An 18,889-nucleotide genomic window follows, 5' to 3' on the forward strand; every position below is an offset into this window, starting at 1 on the left:
AATGCAGCTAGAACCTCTCTAGTCTGGTGCACTCTCACCTGGCAATATCCATAATCTGGCATGTTTTTAGTTAGCCAGGTGACCACTTGTCATGTGTTGCCTAGTTTCTCATTGTTTTGTCAAGTTTTGTAGCCGCCAGTCCTGGCTGTCAGTGTTCTGTGGTGTTATTTAGCTGTAACTTGCCCCTAAAAGTCTCCTAAGAGCCGGGTAAGCAGTGGAAGTGTTGGTAATGCTGCAGGACAATGTTGACTTCCCATGGTCCAGCAAGTTCTCTCATTTGGCACCGGTCATGTCCCAAGAACGCCAGACTATAGAGGTTCAACCCATATAATTATTTACATCTTATTCAAATGCATTGATTTAATATCCCCCAATCTATTTTACCTTAAAAATAGTATGCAGTTTTAGAATGGCAACTATTTCTGTTGTATCAATAGATAATGGAGACACATTCAAGCATTTTATAGCATTATGTTGTGGAATGTTCTAATAATACAATTTAATTGTATCGGCTTTCAGTGGTAGGTAAAAACAACCCAACATTAGCATGAGTTAGCTACTCAGTTACTATGTGGACACTATTATCATTCTTTTATGCTTATTTTAGTGCGACCTGGTATGGAAATACTTTCTAGAATGCTCCCCAAACAAGATAGTTCTGGAGCACATAGACAGTGTACTCTAATAAGTATGTGGTTATTTACTCCACCAGTTTTCATTCTGAGTTTGGGCAAATATGTGTTGTGATGTGTCGGTGGATTTTCATTTCCTTTATTTCATGGAGGAAGGTATGTGCCAAAATTATGACCTTAGATCTCTAACAAAATGATATAGCTGTCACTGGGAGAGTTATACTTTGGTGCACTTTTTAACTCAGCCACAGCTTGATGTGTCTGGTTATCTTTGATTTTGATTCTACAGCCACTGGTTCACTGAAAACTCAAACATCAGGAGACTACCTGCTTGGAGCAGTAAGGGTTCCAACCAAAGACCTGTTAATCAAAAGATCAGGTAAAGTGGAAATGCCATGTTAGTGACATTACCCATATAAACAGTACTTCAATAGTAATCTATTACATTGCTTATGTGGGTTACAGATTTTGCTTCCTGCTTTCTGAAGCCAAAGTTCTTTTATAAGCATTAGTTCTTTTTTTAATTAAAGGGTCCTTTTAAAATACATTTAACTGAAGTTCATTGAAAATCATCTGTTGGGGTATGATATATACCAGAGCTAATCGGCTAGGTAGCCCATGTGAGACAGACCCATTCTTGATGTTGCGAAGAGCTGTTATATTAGACTATGAATGCATGTTGCACAGCTTTTAGTGAACTTCTGATGAGAGGGGAGCCAGTCAGCTGTTATTGTCTAGACATGTGCAGGACATGAGGAGGAAGTGGAAAAGGTACCCACCCATTGTGAATTGACCCAGTGAATATTACATGCCTTAATTTCTTGGTGCAAGTGCTATGTATGCACCACCCTTGAGATTAAAACTACTCTGGTCTAAAATCCAGGGTTTGATATATTCAGTCAGGGATGAGTGATTTGTAACAGCTAGAAAAAACTGCTCAGAAATCCCAGATTTCCATACTGTAAAATAACCACTTCTTGCACTAACAGATTGCAAACTATCAAGCCTTGAAATCAGGACATTCTGATGATTGTGTTAGTTATTTCCACTTCTGTGTGAATATGATTGCAGCAACTACTTGCTCAAACCTAGGTGGAGTTTAAACAACAATTACTTTGTGTATATTGTCTATAACTTAGGAATCCCAGTTTTATTATTATCTAGAGCTTCCTGGGATATTCACTTGTAAAACTATCATTAATAAAATGGAAAATAAAGTAAAATCGTCATGAAGATCATGTGTTTTTGTTTTAAAGGCAGATAATTTTTAACTTTGCAAGGTGACAAATACTTAAGTGAACCAAACACATTCATGAGGAATAAAATTTTCCAGATTCTGGTCCTGGAAACATTGATCAGAGAAGGAGAAAATCCCTTTTAGTACTTGCATTTCTCAAAAATGGAAGAAGTGAGTCTGATTATTCTGTTGTTCTGTTGAAGGTATTACAGGATGGTACTCAGTAACTCTACCTGAGGATCTGGTGCCTTCTCCTTGTGAAAACATCATGGAAACCATAGTGGGAGGGCTGGAGCTTTCTGTAACTTTTGCTCATCATGATGACAGAGAACGAGTTTTGGAGGCTGCAAAGCTTTTAGGCTGGAATTATGAGGAAGACCATGAAGACAGTATGGATGATGATGGTGAATGGCATCCGGGCAAAAATCCCACAGCTGTGACCATTTCTACGCCCAGAGTGTGGCTACCAGTACATTGCATGCTATTTGCAGGCCAGACCCACATAAATAAAAGCATTTACTGCTATCTCCGATATAAATTGTATGATCATGAAGCCATTTGGACTTCACTTCAGAGGCCAAAATTAACTGAAGATGACAAACATGTTACAGTGATGTTCAAGAGTACAAAAGAGCTGAAATTTACAAGGAGCCAAGCACTACTGTGGTACTTCAGAGAGGAGAAGCTAGAAATCCAAGTTTGGCAGGCTTATGGGAAAGAAGACAAAGTTGAAAGACCCCTTGATACAGATTGCCTTATTGGCTCTGCGTTCGTGGACCTTGCAACACTTGGACAGAGGTCACGGAGAATACTCACAGTTAGTGGTCAGTTTATAAAGAGCATTCTTGCACTTTGCACCTTCTTCAATTCCATTTCTTATTGTAGTTTTTAGCTGGTTTAATTTCATCCATATATAGTTGCCTGAAGCAAAGTAGTTGCTGCCTTGTTTTATTCATTCTATATTGTTGGTTAATCATGTTTTCTAGAGAAAATGAGCAAGGTTAAAACAATTAATTCAGAGTTCAAATCTTAGTGAGTTATACTGGTGAAGAATTTGAGTGGGGTTATCAGTAGAAGAGTGAAGAATTATTTTCAGTGAAATGAGGAAAGATTCCTTATCAGAATTTAAATTACTGAATTAGTATTTATGATGATGGGGCACAACAGCACAGCAGAGGAGCTACTGCTTAAGTGTAACACAAGAAATCTGCATTGCCTGCTAGTAGGTAAAATAAAGGACAAGATAACTGAAAGAACTTTGCAGTTTTCTACTGTGTTTTGGTTCTGTGTTTCACCAATTGCTGTGATACAAGTTCTAGCTTAAACACCAGCTTGTAGTCTGATCTAGACAAATCAGTCATTTGTCCAGGCTCAAACCTGAAGGGGTTAAAACTAGAAATTGCAGGTAACCAGCTGACCCTCAAAACAAAAGTCATACACAGGCTGTATCTGAATTGTTTCCTGGATAGTTACAAAATCATGCCAAACAAGTGTTTCCAACTCACATGTAAAGTTGGGAAAAGCGCTATAGCTCTATTTTTGGCTGCCGGGGAGAAGTAAAGAATTAACCTTCCTAGGATTGTCCATGCCTTTTTTTCTTTTACTACCAATCCCAAGAGGTGATCTGTTTTATGTAGACACCCACCATAGTGATCTGAGAACAGACGTTTTTGTCTTCATGAAATATAAGAGCTCTTTCTAAGATACTAATTTGTCTTGTTTGTTTGTAAATACACCATTACAGGTATCTATCCAGTGTTCAGACGCAATGCCTCAAACCTCTCAGGAGCGGCTGTACGAGTTCACATGACATTAGCTTCTACTCATGCCCTTGCTCGTGGGTTTGGATGTGCTGAAGATGTCAATAACAGTGAAGATGAAAGTGCAGAAAAGGTTCCTGACACAGGCCAGCAAGACTTGATAAGCCACAATAACAAACTGAATTCGACAAGCTCAGAAATCCCCAGTGTGAAACCATCTGGGGAGACTAACACAGAAATGGAAAATACATTTGCTGTCATTGTTCTTGTGGAAAGTGCAATGCACTTAAGTTTAAAAGGTAAAGGAAACTTTCTCTAGTATCTGACAATATCTTTTAAAAGGACAGCTATTTTACAGGAATTAAAAAAAAAAAACACAATAGATTTTACATAATATAATACACTCATCCCTCACTATACAAGCACAGTTGGTTCCCAACTTTCTGCTCGTAGGCGAAAACTCTTAAGAGGGACACTAAATTACCATTAAAATACAGGTAAAAGTCTCTGATTGGTTCCTAGTGCTCCTAACTCAGGGAAGGAGTGGCAGCAGGTGGCGCTGCTTTTGAAAGGTAAGTGAACTTTGGGTTGGGGGGGGTTGCAGAGGGTTAAATGCTGGGGGCAGTTTGGGGCCGTGAGCGGGAGGGAGGGTTAAAATCTGGTGGCGGGTTGGGTCCAAGGGGCGGGCAGGCAGACGGGGGTGGGTGAGGCTACAGCGGTTTAGGTGTGCGGGGCTAGCGGGTGAGTTAAGGTTGTGGTGCTTTAGGTCTGTGGGGCTGGTGGGGGGCGTCAGGCTGCTGTGGTTTGGGGCCACGGGGGCAGTGGGCTGGTCAGGCTGCCGCAGTTTGGAGCCACGGAGCCAGTAGGGGGGTCAGGCTGTGGGGTCGGCAGGGGGGTCTGGCTACCATGATTTGGGGCTGGGGGGGTTTCAGGCTGCTGTGGTTTGGGGCCGCAGGGCCGGCAGGGGGGTCAGGCTGCAGCGGTTGGGGGTATGTGGGGCTGGCGGGGGAGAATCAGGCTGCAGCATGTTGGAGCCACAGGGAGGGAGTTAGGCTCGTATTAGCCGGGGGGGGCGGGGGATTCACTCATTGAGTGAACTAAGGTAGGTATATGTGTCCGTCATTTAAGCAAGTACTTGTAAATAAAGTACTCGTTTAACAAGGGATGAGTGTATTAGGAATATTTTTCATTGTGGTTTGAAATTCATTTGGAACAATTTTTGTTTGTTTAAATATTCCCTTGCAGAGTTGCAGCCCCATGCATTAGATCAGTGGTTCACAAACTGTTTTTTTTCTTTTGCATGGACCACTTGATAATTGCTGAGAGTCTCAGGGACCACTTAATGATCTCTCCAGATGTTGTTTATAGTGTTTGCTAACTTTCATAAAGCACTTTTGATAAAAGTGCTATGAAAGAAAATCCTTATTAACTAACTTTTTTTGTTGTATAAATAAAAGCACACAACTTATATTTTAATATCAGTAGGGGTCTCTTCCCTGCCACAGAGCTGAGCCTGGAAAGGGGGGCTATCTCCCCTGCAGCCTCAGCCCTGGATTAGGGAAAAGTTGCATCTTTCTCTAGCTGCAGTAGGCCTTCATGTCCTAAATTCTCACCCCTCCTTCCTACCCCTTATTCCTTCTCAAGGTCACCATCACACCTTACATATGTGTCTACTCCAGGGTGCAGGCAGTTAATTAGTGAAGCAGTGCTGGCAAGCCACTAATTAGGCGAGCAGCCCTGCCTTATCTTGTGTGCAAACATGCAGGTGCACACCTTAGAGGGAACTATATGTGCACCACCTGAATGCAGCTCACAGATCTCAGAACCTCTGCGCTAGATCATATTAGTTCTTCATCGGGTGTCCCTGTGGGTGCTCCACAATAGGTATCGGGCTTGCCTGGAGCTGCAGATGGGAAACTTTCCAGCAGTTTCTCCTGGGTCGCACATGCGCCGGCGCGCGCCGCTCCCTTGCGCGTCCCCTGCCACGTGTGCGATCCGGTCCCCGCCAGTTCCTTCTCAGCCGCCATCGGCTGCAGACGGAATCCACTCAGGCTACGGCCAGAGTCAGATTAGCTAGAGTTTTTTTCATGTAAATTGTTGTTTTTCTTTCCAAAAAAAAAAAAAGGACAAGAGGAAAAGCAAGAGAGTAAAAAAATATATATATATATATATAGTAAAAAGACAGAGAGGAACGGAGAAGACGTGTGGATGTGAAGGCCAGTAGGCCTCCCGCCGCTGCAGGCTGGTGTCCGCGAAGGGTAAACAGGCACGAATTCAGTGCTAAGTGCCCTATTAACAGCACAAAGACTCACCGCGATGTCCTCTTCAGGCTTTGAAAAGTGTGAGTCCTGCCACGAAGCTATGCCGGCCTCCGATGGGCATAGTGAATGCATTCGGTGCCTGGGGGAATCACACGTTACCCAAAAGTGTTCCCATTGTGCTAAGCTCACAGCCAGGGCCAGGAAAGACAGAGAAATGTGGCTGAAAATGCTCTTGTTTGATAAGGCTCTCCAGCCTGACGTGCCGGAGAGGCCTCAACCAGAGGGACCCCCTGGGCTCCATAAAAGGAAGGCGGCTTCCCTCACCTCCTCGATGCAGAAACGGAGGAAGCTCTCTCCAGCCCGATCCCTGCCGGCGGTCTCAGCGAGCGGGACAGGCGCAGCACATAGCCCCCAGTTGCATACCCAAACAAGCGGCAGCGCAGCAGCGCATGTGGCAGAGGCTGAGCCTCCGATTAACCAAACAGCCGGCACACGCAGCACTCAGAGCGGTGGCCAGGCAAGCGCCGGAACCGGCAGCACCGCCACAGGCGGCACCGACCCCTGCGGCGCCAGCGGTGCAGGGCCAACAGTCACGGAGCCTGCAGGCACCGGAGGATGTTATCCGCGTGGCACCGCAGCTGAGCGTGCCGAGCGCAGCGCCGACAGTGGGGCCAAGATCCCTGGCACGGGAGGGGGCGGTGCCAGCCCCGCGGGGGAGGGGAAAGGCGAGAGCAAAAACTCGGCACCGCAGCCCTTCTCCAGACAGGGTTGCAATGCTCTTATCAACCAGCCCTCCCCTTATGCTGCACACGCCACCCAGCAGGTCTGGGTCTCTACCAACCTATCCAGAGCCGCCTCCTCCGTTCCTCCAACCAGCGTCACCATGGCTTGGGCCACCTTCACCCTTTCTGGGATTGGATCCCTTGGAGTATTATCACAAACCAGTTTCACCATTGTCTGAATTGTCACGGAAATGTCGCTCTCCCAGACATCAGGGGTATGCACCCCGAGAGTGGTCCAGGTCCCCATCCCTGGACCCGTGCCCGTGCTGCCATGGTCGCTCTTACCATGCTGGACACAGACACCCCAGGCATGCACCTAGGGGCAGGTCCCCCCCCAGCCATCCAATACCCCCGTGGACACTCTCGGCCGGGGATGGAAACACAGCTGTCTCAAGGGGAGTTAATTTTGGAACCCCGAGACTTTCCTTCGCAAGCCTCTAGCGAGCGGGTGTACCATCGGCCACAAGAACCTGAAAGTTCGAGGGAGGTTTGCCCTAGTGGTTCCTCGTCGTCCTCCCCTGAAGAGGCTACAGCCCCTGGGGACGTTGCTCCCCCGGATGACCTCAAACAGTTTCAGGAGCTGTTTAAAAGGGTGGCTTTCACGCAAGGCATCCAAACAGCAGAGGTACAGGAGAAACATCACAAACTCCTGAAAAATTTGAGACCCCCAGCTTCATCCAAAATTGCTATCCCGCTCGACGAAGCCATCATGGAGTCAGCCACCACCATATGGCAGACCCCAGCCTCCGCTCCACCTATAAGCAAGAGAGCGGATAAGAAATACTTCGTCCCGGCGAAGGGCATGGAGTTCCTCTTTAGTCACCCACAACCAAACTCACTGGTGGTAGAATTGTCTCAGCAGAGATCAAAGACTTCCCAGTACAAATCGGGAGGTTCAGACAAAGATGCCAAGAAGCTAGAGCTGTTTGGCAGAAAGGTATATTCCTCCTCCACCCTGTTATTGAGAATTGCAAATTATGCAGCACATCTAGCGAACCATAATTTTGACAATTACTCCAGGCTTACTTCTCTCATGGATTCGCTTCTGGAAGATAAGAAGCCGGTGCTAAAGGTGATTGTGCAAGAGGGCTACGCGCCTTCAAGGACGGGAGTCCAGATCGCCCTGGACGTGGCAGACACGGTGGCACGTTCAACGGCTACAGCAGTGGTCATGCGTAGAGAATCCTGGCTCCAGACATCGGGTATCCCGAGGGATCTGCAGGCGAAGATTGTTGATCTTCCCTTTGACACGCAGAAGTTGTTTGCAGACTCAACCGACTCGGTCCTCCACTCCAGTAAGGACTCCAGAGCTACACTTAGAACCCTGGGTATTTATACCCCTCCATATAGGAAGAAAAAGTATTACCCTCAGCAAAGACGATACCCGTACCAACCACAGCGTGCACAGTACCAACAGGGTTACGACCAAGGGCGACATCAACAGCAGCAACAGTATAGAACTCCCAGGCAACGTTCTCAACAAAGCCGCGCATCCTCTGGGCAGGCCCAAAGGCAACAAGTTTGACGGGCAGATCGAGGACTGCACTATCACTACCATCGCGCAATGCCATTCCCAGCTAATGTTCCATCATCGCCTCCAACCGTTCCACCCCCAATGGCAAAAGATCACCGCAGACAAATGGGTACTGGAGATCATAGCCACGGGTTACGCGATCCCCTTCCAGTCGCTCCCACTGCCGAAACCTCCGCCCAGGCCCCACCTCAGGGATGCTTCCCATGAGGCGAGACTCAAACAAGAGGTGGACCATCTTATGTTCATAGGGACGGTGGAAAGAGTGCCGGAGCGATTCCAGGGGAAAGGTTTTTATTCACGCTACTTCCTTGCAGAGAAGAAAACAGGAGGCTGGAGGCCCATCTTAGATCTTCGGGGCCTCAACTGGTACTTGCGCAAACAGCGTTTTCGGATGATCACAGTCGCCTCTATACTCACGGCACTGGACGATGGAGATTGGTTTGCAGCCCTCGACTTACAAGATGCGTATTTTCATATAACGATCCACCCGGCACACAGACGCTTCCTCCGTTTTATGGTCGGCAAAGAGCACTTCCAGTACAAGGTTCTTCCGTTCGGCCTCTCCTCGGCCCCCAGTGTCTTTACCAAAACCCTGGCTGTGGTGTCAGCCTACCTGCACAGACAGCGGGTATTTATATTCCCATACCTGGACGACTGCCTATTGAAAGGGGCCTTGAAGGCAGAGGTCCTACGCATGATACGTGTAACAGCAGACACGTTTTCTTCACTCTACCTGGTCATCAACCTCGTGAAGTCAAAGACTGACCCCACACAAGACATAGAGTTTATGGGGGCACGTATAAACTATTACAGCAAGGGTCTATCTACCCGACGCCCGCTTTCGCGCCATCAGTTCGCTGGTGCAAGTCATTACATACAGCCCCACGGTACTGGTCTTAACGTGCTTGCAGCTGCTAGGCCACATGGCGGTGGCGACGTTTGTGGTGCAGAACGCCAGATTACATATGCGCAGCCTGCAACATTGGCCGGCGAGCGTCTACAAGCCAGCATCCCACACTGTCCGCAGGGTGATGTCGCCCACGACAGAGGTGCGCAGATCCCTGCAGTGGTGGGTAAACCCCAGGAACCTGCTAACAGGGGGTACCCTTTCACCAACCACAAATCTCTATTTTTCTTACTACTGACGCTTCCCACATAGGATGGGGAGCATACATCGGTGACAAGGTGACACAAGGACTGTGGTCTCCTGCGGAACAGTCACTGCACATAAACATACTGGAGCTCAGAGCAGTGCTCAACGCCTGCAAACATTTTCGAGACCACATACAGGGCAAAGTAGTCGGGATCAATACAGACAGTACCTCCACCATGTTTTATATAAATCGACAAGGAGGAGCTCGATCCCATGCCCTATGTGCGGAAGCAGTCCGGCTGTGGAACTGGTGCATCGCCAACAATATAACGTTGAAAGCCTCGTATTTGCCGGGCGCTCACAACGTGAAAGCAGACCAGCTGAGCAGGCGCTTTGCACTCACGCACGAATGGCAGATCCGCTCCGATTTGCTACGACCGATCTTTCACACATGGGGGTTTCCTCAGATAGATCTGTTTGCCACTCAGCACAACAAGAAGTGCCCCCAGTACTGCTCCAGGGCAGGATTGGGGCGGGGGGTCCCTGGGGGACACATTTGCGATTTCATGGAAGGGCCCCCTACTTTACGTATTTCCCCCCACAGTGCTCATCCACAAGGTCTTGCAGAAGGCCAGAAGGGAGAGAGCCCACGTGATTCTAGTAGTCCCAACGTGGGATCAACAGCAATGGTTCCCCTTGCTTCTGTGCATGTTGGACCGCCCACCGCTCCCCCTTCCGGTGGCGCTGGACCTATTCACACAGGCCCAGGGGTCCATAGTGCACCCACATCCTCAAGGCCTGCGCTTACAAGCATGGCTAATCCATGGCTCAGCTCCCTAGAAAGCACATGTACGGAGGGAGTACAACAAGTCCTGGAGAGTAGCCGAAGGACCTCCACCAGGAAGACCTACAAGCAGAAATGGACTCGATTCACTGCATGGTGTTCTGCCAAGCAGCTAGCTCCCCTTGACGTTCCTATACCTGTAATACTAGAATACTTATTGGACCTCAAGAGGGGCGGGCTTTCCCTATCCTCGCTAAAGGTCCACCTCGCCGCTATATCTGCTTTTTGGCATGAAGAGGAGGGGCCCACGGTATTTGCCCATCCTATTGTTACCAGGTTCCTGAAGGGACTGGTAAACCTGTACCCCCCTTGGAAACGCTTCCACCATCGTGGAACTTGGACCTAGTGCTCAGCGCGCTAACGGGACCACCATTTGAACCCTTAGCCATGGTTCCCCTACATCTCCTTACGATAAAAACAACCTTCCTCCTTGCAATTACGTCAGCTCGCAGGGTGAGTGAGCTCGCAGCAGTTATGGCAACGCCGCCCTGCACAGTATTCTCAAAGGAGGCGGTAACTTTACGGCTGCACCCAGCCTTTGTTCCAAAAGTTTCTTCAGAGTTCCACCTTAACGAACCCATAGTTTTATCTTTGTTTTACCCGAAGCCTCACAGCTCCAGCAAGGAGGCACGCCTACATCTCCTGGACATGAGGAGGGCGTTGGCCTTCTACATAGACAGAACTAAGTCCTTCCGGAAAACGGACAGACTTCTAGTCTCTCTCGCTCCCAGGTCAAAAGGAGAGGGTCTCTCTTCACAGAGAATCTCGAAGCACATTGTGTCCTCTATAAAAATGTGCTACGAACTTCGAAAGACTCCTTTGCTGGCCCCACCTAGGGCTCACTCCACCAGGGCGGTGGCAGCGTCAGGAGCCTTTTTCAAGGGCATCGCGTTAAGACATCTGTAGAGCGGCGACCTGGTCATCCTATGACACCTTTGCCAAGCATTATGCCCTGCCTTGGGTATTCTGAGAGGACACCCATCTGTCGACAGCAGCCCTCTTGGGGGCAAGCTGCACATAAACCGATTACCCACCTCCTTACTTGGGTTACTGCTGGGTAGTCACCTATTGTGGAGCACCCACGGGGACACTCGATGAAGAAAGAGAAGTTACTCACCGTAGTAACGATGGTTCTTCGAGATGTGTCCCCGTGGGTGCTCCACCACCCGCCCATCCTCCCCGTTTCGGATCTCTGTTTAGTGTTTTTCAGGAGCATCCGAGGCGGTTGGTCAAGGAACTGGTGGGGACCGGATCGTGCACGTGGCCGGGGACATGCCAGGGAGCGGCGTGCGCCGGCACATGCGCAATCCAGGAGAAACTGCTGGAAAGTTTCCGATCTGCAGCGCCGGGCAAGCCCGACACCTATTGTGGAGCACCCACGGGGACACATCTCGAAGAACCATCGTTACTACAGTGAGTAACTTCTCTTTTCATGAGCATCAGGTGAACTTGCCTGTTGTTTTTCTCTGCACAGTGCAAAATGGACAGGATAAAATGTAAAAAAGCAGTGTAATGTTAAAAAAATATCTCTTGAGATGACTATTGGATTCCTGAGTCAGAGGCTCGTATGAATAGCAGCCTATTTGCCCATCCTTGATGCTAGTTAGTGATAAGAGAAGTTGTTCTTTCAGACTTTCAATTTATTGTTCATGTCTAGAACTAAGCTAGTTATACAAAATTAGGAATCTGAGAACTGCTAGAATCTATGGTGGTAAGGGGTGATATAAGAATCTATACAGGTTGGAATCAATTCACTATAATCTTGAGCAAGTCATTTGGATCAATTTCCTGGTTTGTTAAATGAGAATGATTTAGATGCCCAGCTGCATGACAGTGAGTTCCAAATAATTGCTTTAATATCGCTTCTTGGTCTTACAACTAAGATCAGGTGTGTAAACTTTCTCTCACGTACTGCATGCCATTAGGGCTTGAATCTGTTTGCGTAGCCTCTGAACCTATTGTCAACCCATATCAAGTGTCTTGATGTACACGATATTCTGGCCCCAGACGGCGAATCTGGTCCTTGTCTGATGGCTCCACTGCATTGCCTTAACTAACATCTTTGAATCTGTAAATTCTCAACATACTTTAAAATGCACCATTTTACTGAGATTATACCTGGGATGCTCGTAAAGTGACACACTTGCTGGCTTTTAAACTTTTTTTGAGCTGTCTGCTACTCTCTCTACTTGCAGTTAGTACTAAGTGAAGTTTTTTGTTGAAAAAGAACTGAATCATTTGCCTGAGATTTCCACATATAGCCCGAGACAACCTCACTCCTACGTAACTTGACCCCTGTCTGTGTATGTTCAGCACTTAGCACAGTGGGCCCATACTCCTGATTGGAGCCTTTAGGGTTTAGGCAGTACAAGAATACAAACAATAAATATAAATAATAAAAACAATATGGCCAGACAGGACTGGGCAGGAAGGCCCCTATCAGTTAATATTTTGATGTTTTTCCTGGAAACATCTCAATTGAGCTCTACTGTTTAATGATCTAAATTAATTAATTTAAACTGTTGCCCATGAGCATTTATTGGCATGCGGTATTACAGAACAGGAATAAAATGTCATTGGTATGCTGTGCTTTAAGCACAACTGCTGCTGGTACACTTGTTTTTTGAATGAACAGTGATCTGTAATCTTCTGAAGGTTATGTTCTCTGTGTTCAGGAACTGAATATAATACTGTTTGCTATTAAAAGGATTTTGACACTAGAAACTATGGTTCTTCTGTGAGAGTTTTAAGGTGGTATATTTTCTGGATACAGAGAGAGTGATGCTCACAGAAGAAGAGTTGGAGAAACTCTCTTATGCCTGTTTTAGCAAGAAAGTTTATCTTAAAAATAAAATTTCATTGTGATACTATAGACAACAAGGACATCATATACATTGTCCTCCAGTACATTAAAGATGACAGTTTTTCTGGAACTTTAATGGAATGCTATCAGCTTAATGATAATTTTAAAAAAGTTATCTAAATGTAGCTGCAGGTATTAAACCTGTCTGATCCTCCTACCAATTTTTGTGGTTGTATTTTCACATTTTAATTAAAAAAGGGGAGGAGAAAATTGAAACTGATTCTACATACATTGCTATCAAAGGCACAAAACTGAAAAATTAGGGGGTTTTGTTTAACTTATTTTAATTAAAACATTTGGTGTCACTGGTAACAACAATAGAAAAAACAGATGGAAGTGTTTTGTTTTTGTTTTGTTTTGTTTTTTAAAGATGGAGATGTCCCTTTAGTGTGCCATTACTTGCCTCCTAATGTCAGTTACTCCCTTGGTTCTCCTACTTAGTTTTAATTTCCCCAGGAACAGACGTTTGCTTAGCTCTTCCCCTACATATGAAGAGACAGCTGGCTACTCATCTGTTATAGGCAGGTTTTGCCAGTTTATCTAATTGAATGTGTATTACCCACAGGCAATATTTGAGCTGTCCCAACCACAGTCCTGCCCAGGACAGCAAAATTTGTAGTGCCTCTTTAAGCTGTAAGCTCTTTGCGTGTTTGTAGAAAAGCAGATTGAACTCTGAAACGCTTCTTGTGTACGAAGGAAATTCCATTTCCGGAAGGAATTCACAAGCAAGAATCTTCAGGTTAGGTGGCTGTTAATACAAACTGTAAAACTGCCATTTGGGTAGATGCAGTAGCATTCTCCATTCAAGTGGAGAAAGTGGTTTAAAATCAGGGCAGAGTACAGTAGCTACTTACCTTGTTACTGTGATAGTCGGTGGATCCTAATGCAATGCTTCTCTCACAGCCCACTTATTGATCCTTTACTGGAAATCCTATGGCAAGGGGCTCAGTTCAGTTTGCTGGAACAAAAGTTGTATATATTTCCCCTCTAAACTTTCTGGGAGACTAAGTGCTCACTCCGATTTGTGTAAAATGCAGCAAGCTGCTGAAGCCACACTTCTTCTTTTATTTGGAGTGTAGGCCACAGAGATATTCTGACAAGGGCATGTCCCTGTCATAGGCTCTGCCACCTAGGCAAGGTTGAGTTATGATATAGGCTATCTAGACCACTGTTGGCTTCTAGTGTTGATGCAGAATTCATTTCTAATATCTCTTAATATGAAAATATCCTGAAAATGAAAGTTCTGCTAAATACTATGTTATTCTGCATAGGGAAAGGCCATCTCCTGAAGAAGGAAAAAACCACAATTTTGTTTGCAGTTGCCACAGCAATTGCAGAGGTTTCTCATATAGCAAGAGTGTGTGCAAGAAGGGAACAAATTATCTACAAACACATAGGCTGAGTTTAGAGGTTACAAGAAGGACACAAAGAGACAAAATTGCTAGAGACAAGAGAATTCTCAAGATTGAGGGGGAGTGGGGAAATATGTTTTGGACCTGTCTGATGATCAGTACTGTGTATGATCTCATACCATACTCTGGTTTAGATTATGGGTTTAATCACTCTCTTACTGGTCAGGAGGGTCTTGCAATGGTACAAAGGCAGTATGCTCAGTCCCCAGAAGACAGAGGAGTAAGTGATCAGTGTGAGTCAGAAGTCACCAGTGGGATCTCCTTGCAGTATTCTTCTCCATTCAGTGATAATACCTGTTCCACTGCATGTGTGTGCTTCCCTTCTGTATGCTGTGCTGGCTCTGCACATGTAACTGGCCTAGCAGTCTCTGAGAGAGCCCCCAAAGTTCACAAAATCAGAGAAGGATAGAAGGCATCAGTCCAGGTTTATTGTCAGATGAAGTGTAGTGTTAGTTGTCAGCAGACTCTGCTGACCCGCTATGCATGTGTACTCCCTCACCAAGAGCTCAGCTCAGTCAGTAACATGGGCCACTGTCCCCAAAGACACACAACCCCTGACATATCAGGTTGCTACCCTCTGACATTACTTAAATGCCACCTCATCACCTTGCACCTGATGCTTTGATGAAAACATTTCTAGCCAGCATGCTGTCATTTCAGTCCTTGTCCTAAAGCTGGGTTGGTATATCCATCTTATCTGTAGGGAGTGTGTGGGTACCAAGGTGCTTCTTAACAAGGTGTTGTTGCCATCCCTTTGAAATGGACTTTCAACCTGTGCCTAGTTTCAATTAGTGTTTTACGTTATCAGCACTGTTTGTGCAGAGTTCTGCGAGCTTGCCTCTTGTTCACAGTTTAACTTTGCTTTATATTAGCAACGTCTTGACCGTTGTTGGCCAGGCCTCGCATCAGGCCTGTGAGATGTGGGCTTATGTTTCAGGGCCTTGCCTTACTACAGTCGCTAGCAACTTCTAGGCCTGATAGAGGAGTGGTATTTTGTTCAAAAGACAGTCCTATCCCACTCTCCTTGCCTCCTGGACTAAAACCTCAACTAAAAGCAAATTGTAAAGCTAGAATTCAAAACAGCACCACTGGCAGTTACAGTACAATAGTACAAATACCAAAATCCTCTTCCTACAGGTCCTACGACTGATAGAACAGCATCATAGTGAATTATGGCTGCAAAGCTTCCTAGCATTGACACCACTGAAGAGGAAGGGTTGCAAAGCAGAGAGAAAAGTGGGACAGGAATCTGCTGTAGAAGAATCCTCCCAAAGTGCGCAAATCAGTCCAGACTCATGATCTATCATTTTTCCAGTACAATTTAGTGTAGATGCTCACAAAATGTAAAGTACATAGTGCTTTCCAGAGTACTATATTTTCGATGTCTTCTGGTTTTTGGAAATTGTCCAGATTCCTGGGTATGACCTTGTGTTACTGTGAATACATGTTGTCTGCCACCGAAGGCAAAGTAGGTCAAACCAATTAACTGATTACTATATCTTTTTTCTCACAAGACTTCTCCCACATTTTTTAAAGAACAAAAGAATTGAGGTGGGGAGTGTTTGTGTTTCCAGCCCTGAACTGTTTATGCAAGTCATAATAACCAGTTTGTAACAAAAACCCTGCAAAGCTTTCACTTCTACGTTGAAAAATGAATAGTGTCTGTGCTAGCTCAGTGTTATGTTGTTAAGCTCTTGTCTGCACTGCAGTTTGCAGCTGCTTCAGGGAAGGCCAGGGGGAGCCTGCACATATTAAAAGAGGGATTTATCCAATATTTCAAGAGTTCATATAATTTGCTATTTAGATATGAGTTGTTCATTGTTGACTTTTAGATGTTCACCGTTTATTAAAAATAATCTGGAGGTTTGGGTTTTGTGTTTTTGTTTTGTTTTGTTTTTGTTTTCAAACTTTGCAATTATAGCATTGGGAGCCAAAAAGAAGTCCTTAAAGAGCCACATGTGGCTCTGGAGCCTCAGGTTGCAGACCCTTGATCTAGTTTGGCTACTGCAGACCACACAACCTCATTCACCTGCTCCTGCAGTAGCCTTTGTCCCCTCATCCCTTCCCCAAACCTCTGGCTGGATTACTAAAGTCTTGATTCAGACTTCAATTTACAGGGAATCCACCATCTACTGTAGTTCCAACCTGCAATTGACTCATGTCACATGTTGCTGAGGAAGATGGAAACCTGGCCCCCAGGCCTCTGGCAGTCTGACTTGAGTGAAAGTTTCTTCTTGAATCCAAATATAGTGATCAGTTAGACCAGTGGTCAACAACCCTTCTGAGGCAGTGTGCCAAAATTTGACCTTTTAACCTATATGGGCAAAGTGGCAGCGATATTTTTTAAAGTCACTGATAGTCCTACTTACAACACCTTCATTAATAACTTAAGATGCCGACTTTTACCATTTAGGTGGTGGTTGGTAGCATTAGCAGGTCTTTTGTTAAGCCACAGCCGGCATGGTTTTGAACAAGCTCCTAGCTGCATGTGGGAGGAGAGTCATGCCTGAGCTCCTGCCTTGCGCGCCAGTAAAAATCAGCTCTCATGCCACTCGTCGCACCCATGCCGGGGGTTGCTGACCCCTGAATTAGTCCCTGATCGCATGACAAGACCTGCCACCCAGGCACCTGGGGAAGAATGCTCTAGGGACAGCAACCCTCCATCCATCCCTTGGAGATGTCTGCAAACAGCTGTTGCAGATGTGCCCTATGGACTTGCAGGCAATCTGATTGCACCATCCCCTCCATAAACTTTTCCAGGTCAGTCTGAAAACAGACTAAGATGTTTGCCTCTGGTACTCCCTTGCGAGGCTGTTTGAGACCTTTACTCCTCTGACAGTTTGAGAAACAGCCTCATCTAATTTTAAGGCCAAAATTGTTGATGGTCAGTTTATATCCATTTGTTCTTGTGTCCACACTGCCTTTAACTCAAACTCCTCCTCTCTCCCCCAGGTATTTATCCTTCTGATGTATTTATACAAAGTAATCATGCCTCCCATCAGCTTCATTTAGTTCGTCTAACCAAGACAAGCTCTTTAAGTCTCCCCTTGTAAGACAGGTTCTCAATTCCTCTGATCATCCTTGTAGCCTTTCTCTTTATCTGTTCCCATTCTAGGAGGATGAGCCAGGTTCTATTTTGGGGTGTGCGTTACCCAAAAATTGCTAATTATTTTTGACTGTGTGGTCAGTTTCTGCCACTAGTTAAACCTACAAAACCCCATGGACAAGAACTGCATTGTGCAGGTGTAACTGACAGCAGAATTTGTCTGGAGTAGTTGTTGATTACTGATGAGATGAGCCAGAACTAACCCAGTTTGAATTTTGGATCCCAGGATGAGTTAGCAAGGCTGACAGTATTTATTTAAAAAAAAAGTCCAAATTTTTAATGGTCGTCGACAATCACAGAATTCTTTCATGTTTAGAGTCACTTTCAAAGTAAAGGTACAAATGGCATTTGCATCCCACTGCTGTTCTAACTGGAGCAGGTGAATGCTGCCCAAAACAAGCCACCAGCAAACTACCTTTAGCATGTTGCATAATTTTTATCTTTGTTACAAGGTACAATTGTTATTATCTGTAACTAGTAAGTTTGTTCTGCTGGTAACACAGTACTTATATTTTTTATTATTAAATGACTAGCACATTTACCCAGCATAGCTCAGGTCCTTAACCCTATTAAGTTTGTGCACTTTCCCCTCGCTGCCTGACTGTAACAACAGGGAGAAGCCACCAGTGTCCCATCCCCATCTTCTGTTAAGGGCTCATGGAGGGTGGGAGGTTCAGGTCTGGAGCAGTCACAGGCAAAGGGGCATGCCCCCCATCCAGCCCCTTTCAGCTGCCTAGGGATTGTATCTCTTTTTTTGTATTGTTTTATGAGACGCAATCCCATTCTAGGCACATCCCATTTTTCTGGCACAACAAACCCTAATGTTGCTTTAAGTTACTATAAGAGGAAGCTCCAAACCAAATTTGGTGGACCTAGCTCTTACTCTGAGGTGCCTGCCACAGGCCTGCTTGTTTGTGAAACTGAGTGACATACTCTCTCAAATACATAGTAGATTAATCATCTGCCTTATTCTAACCATAATTTGCTGTGTTTTAGGGAGTCCTCTCACTGAGCGTGGAGTGACAGCACCCAGTAGCTATGTTACGTTTCCAGTTGCCAATGCAGATGCTCCAATAGCCACTGCAATAATAGAAAATACTGACTCACCAGTTTGGGACTTTCAGCAGCAAACAAGGTAGGTAGGGCCTTTCAAAGGCAGACACTTTCATGCCAGTGCTCTTTGGCAGCCAGTGGCAGACACTGTAAGAATTGATGCACTTAGAATGCTCCTCCAGTGACTGGACCTGGACCTGGACCTAGACCTAGACCTAGACTTGAACCTGCCCTGATGCAGCACCTTAAAGAAGAGGTGGACTTTCTCTGGTCAAAGCATTAGGAGACTTGTTACGCTTGTTGCAACTGAAA

The 18,889-nt window shown here is 45.7% G+C and overlaps 1 protein-coding gene across 1 annotated transcript in view; it reads left to right on the forward strand.

Moving 5' to 3' along the window:
* Positions 1-18,889, forward strand: part of C2CD3 (C2 domain containing 3 centriole elongation regulator) — a 95,788-nt gene that overhangs the window by 35,103 nt on the left and 41,796 nt on the right. The window contains exons 22-25 of the mRNA XM_074977827.1: positions 922-1,011; positions 2,073-2,693; positions 3,614-3,928; positions 18,521-18,659. Of these exons, the coding sequence (XP_074833928.1) occupies positions 922-1,011; positions 2,073-2,693; positions 3,614-3,928; positions 18,521-18,659 (1,165 nt within the window). The remainder of the gene's footprint in view (positions 1-921; positions 1,012-2,072; positions 2,694-3,613; positions 3,929-18,520; positions 18,660-18,889) is intronic.

Source organism: Carettochelys insculpta, chromosome 1 (assembly GCF_033958435.1).
Source record: "Carettochelys insculpta isolate YL-2023 chromosome 1, ASM3395843v1, whole genome shotgun sequence".
Taxonomy (NCBI): Eukaryota; Metazoa; Chordata; order Testudines; family Carettochelyidae; genus Carettochelys; species Carettochelys insculpta.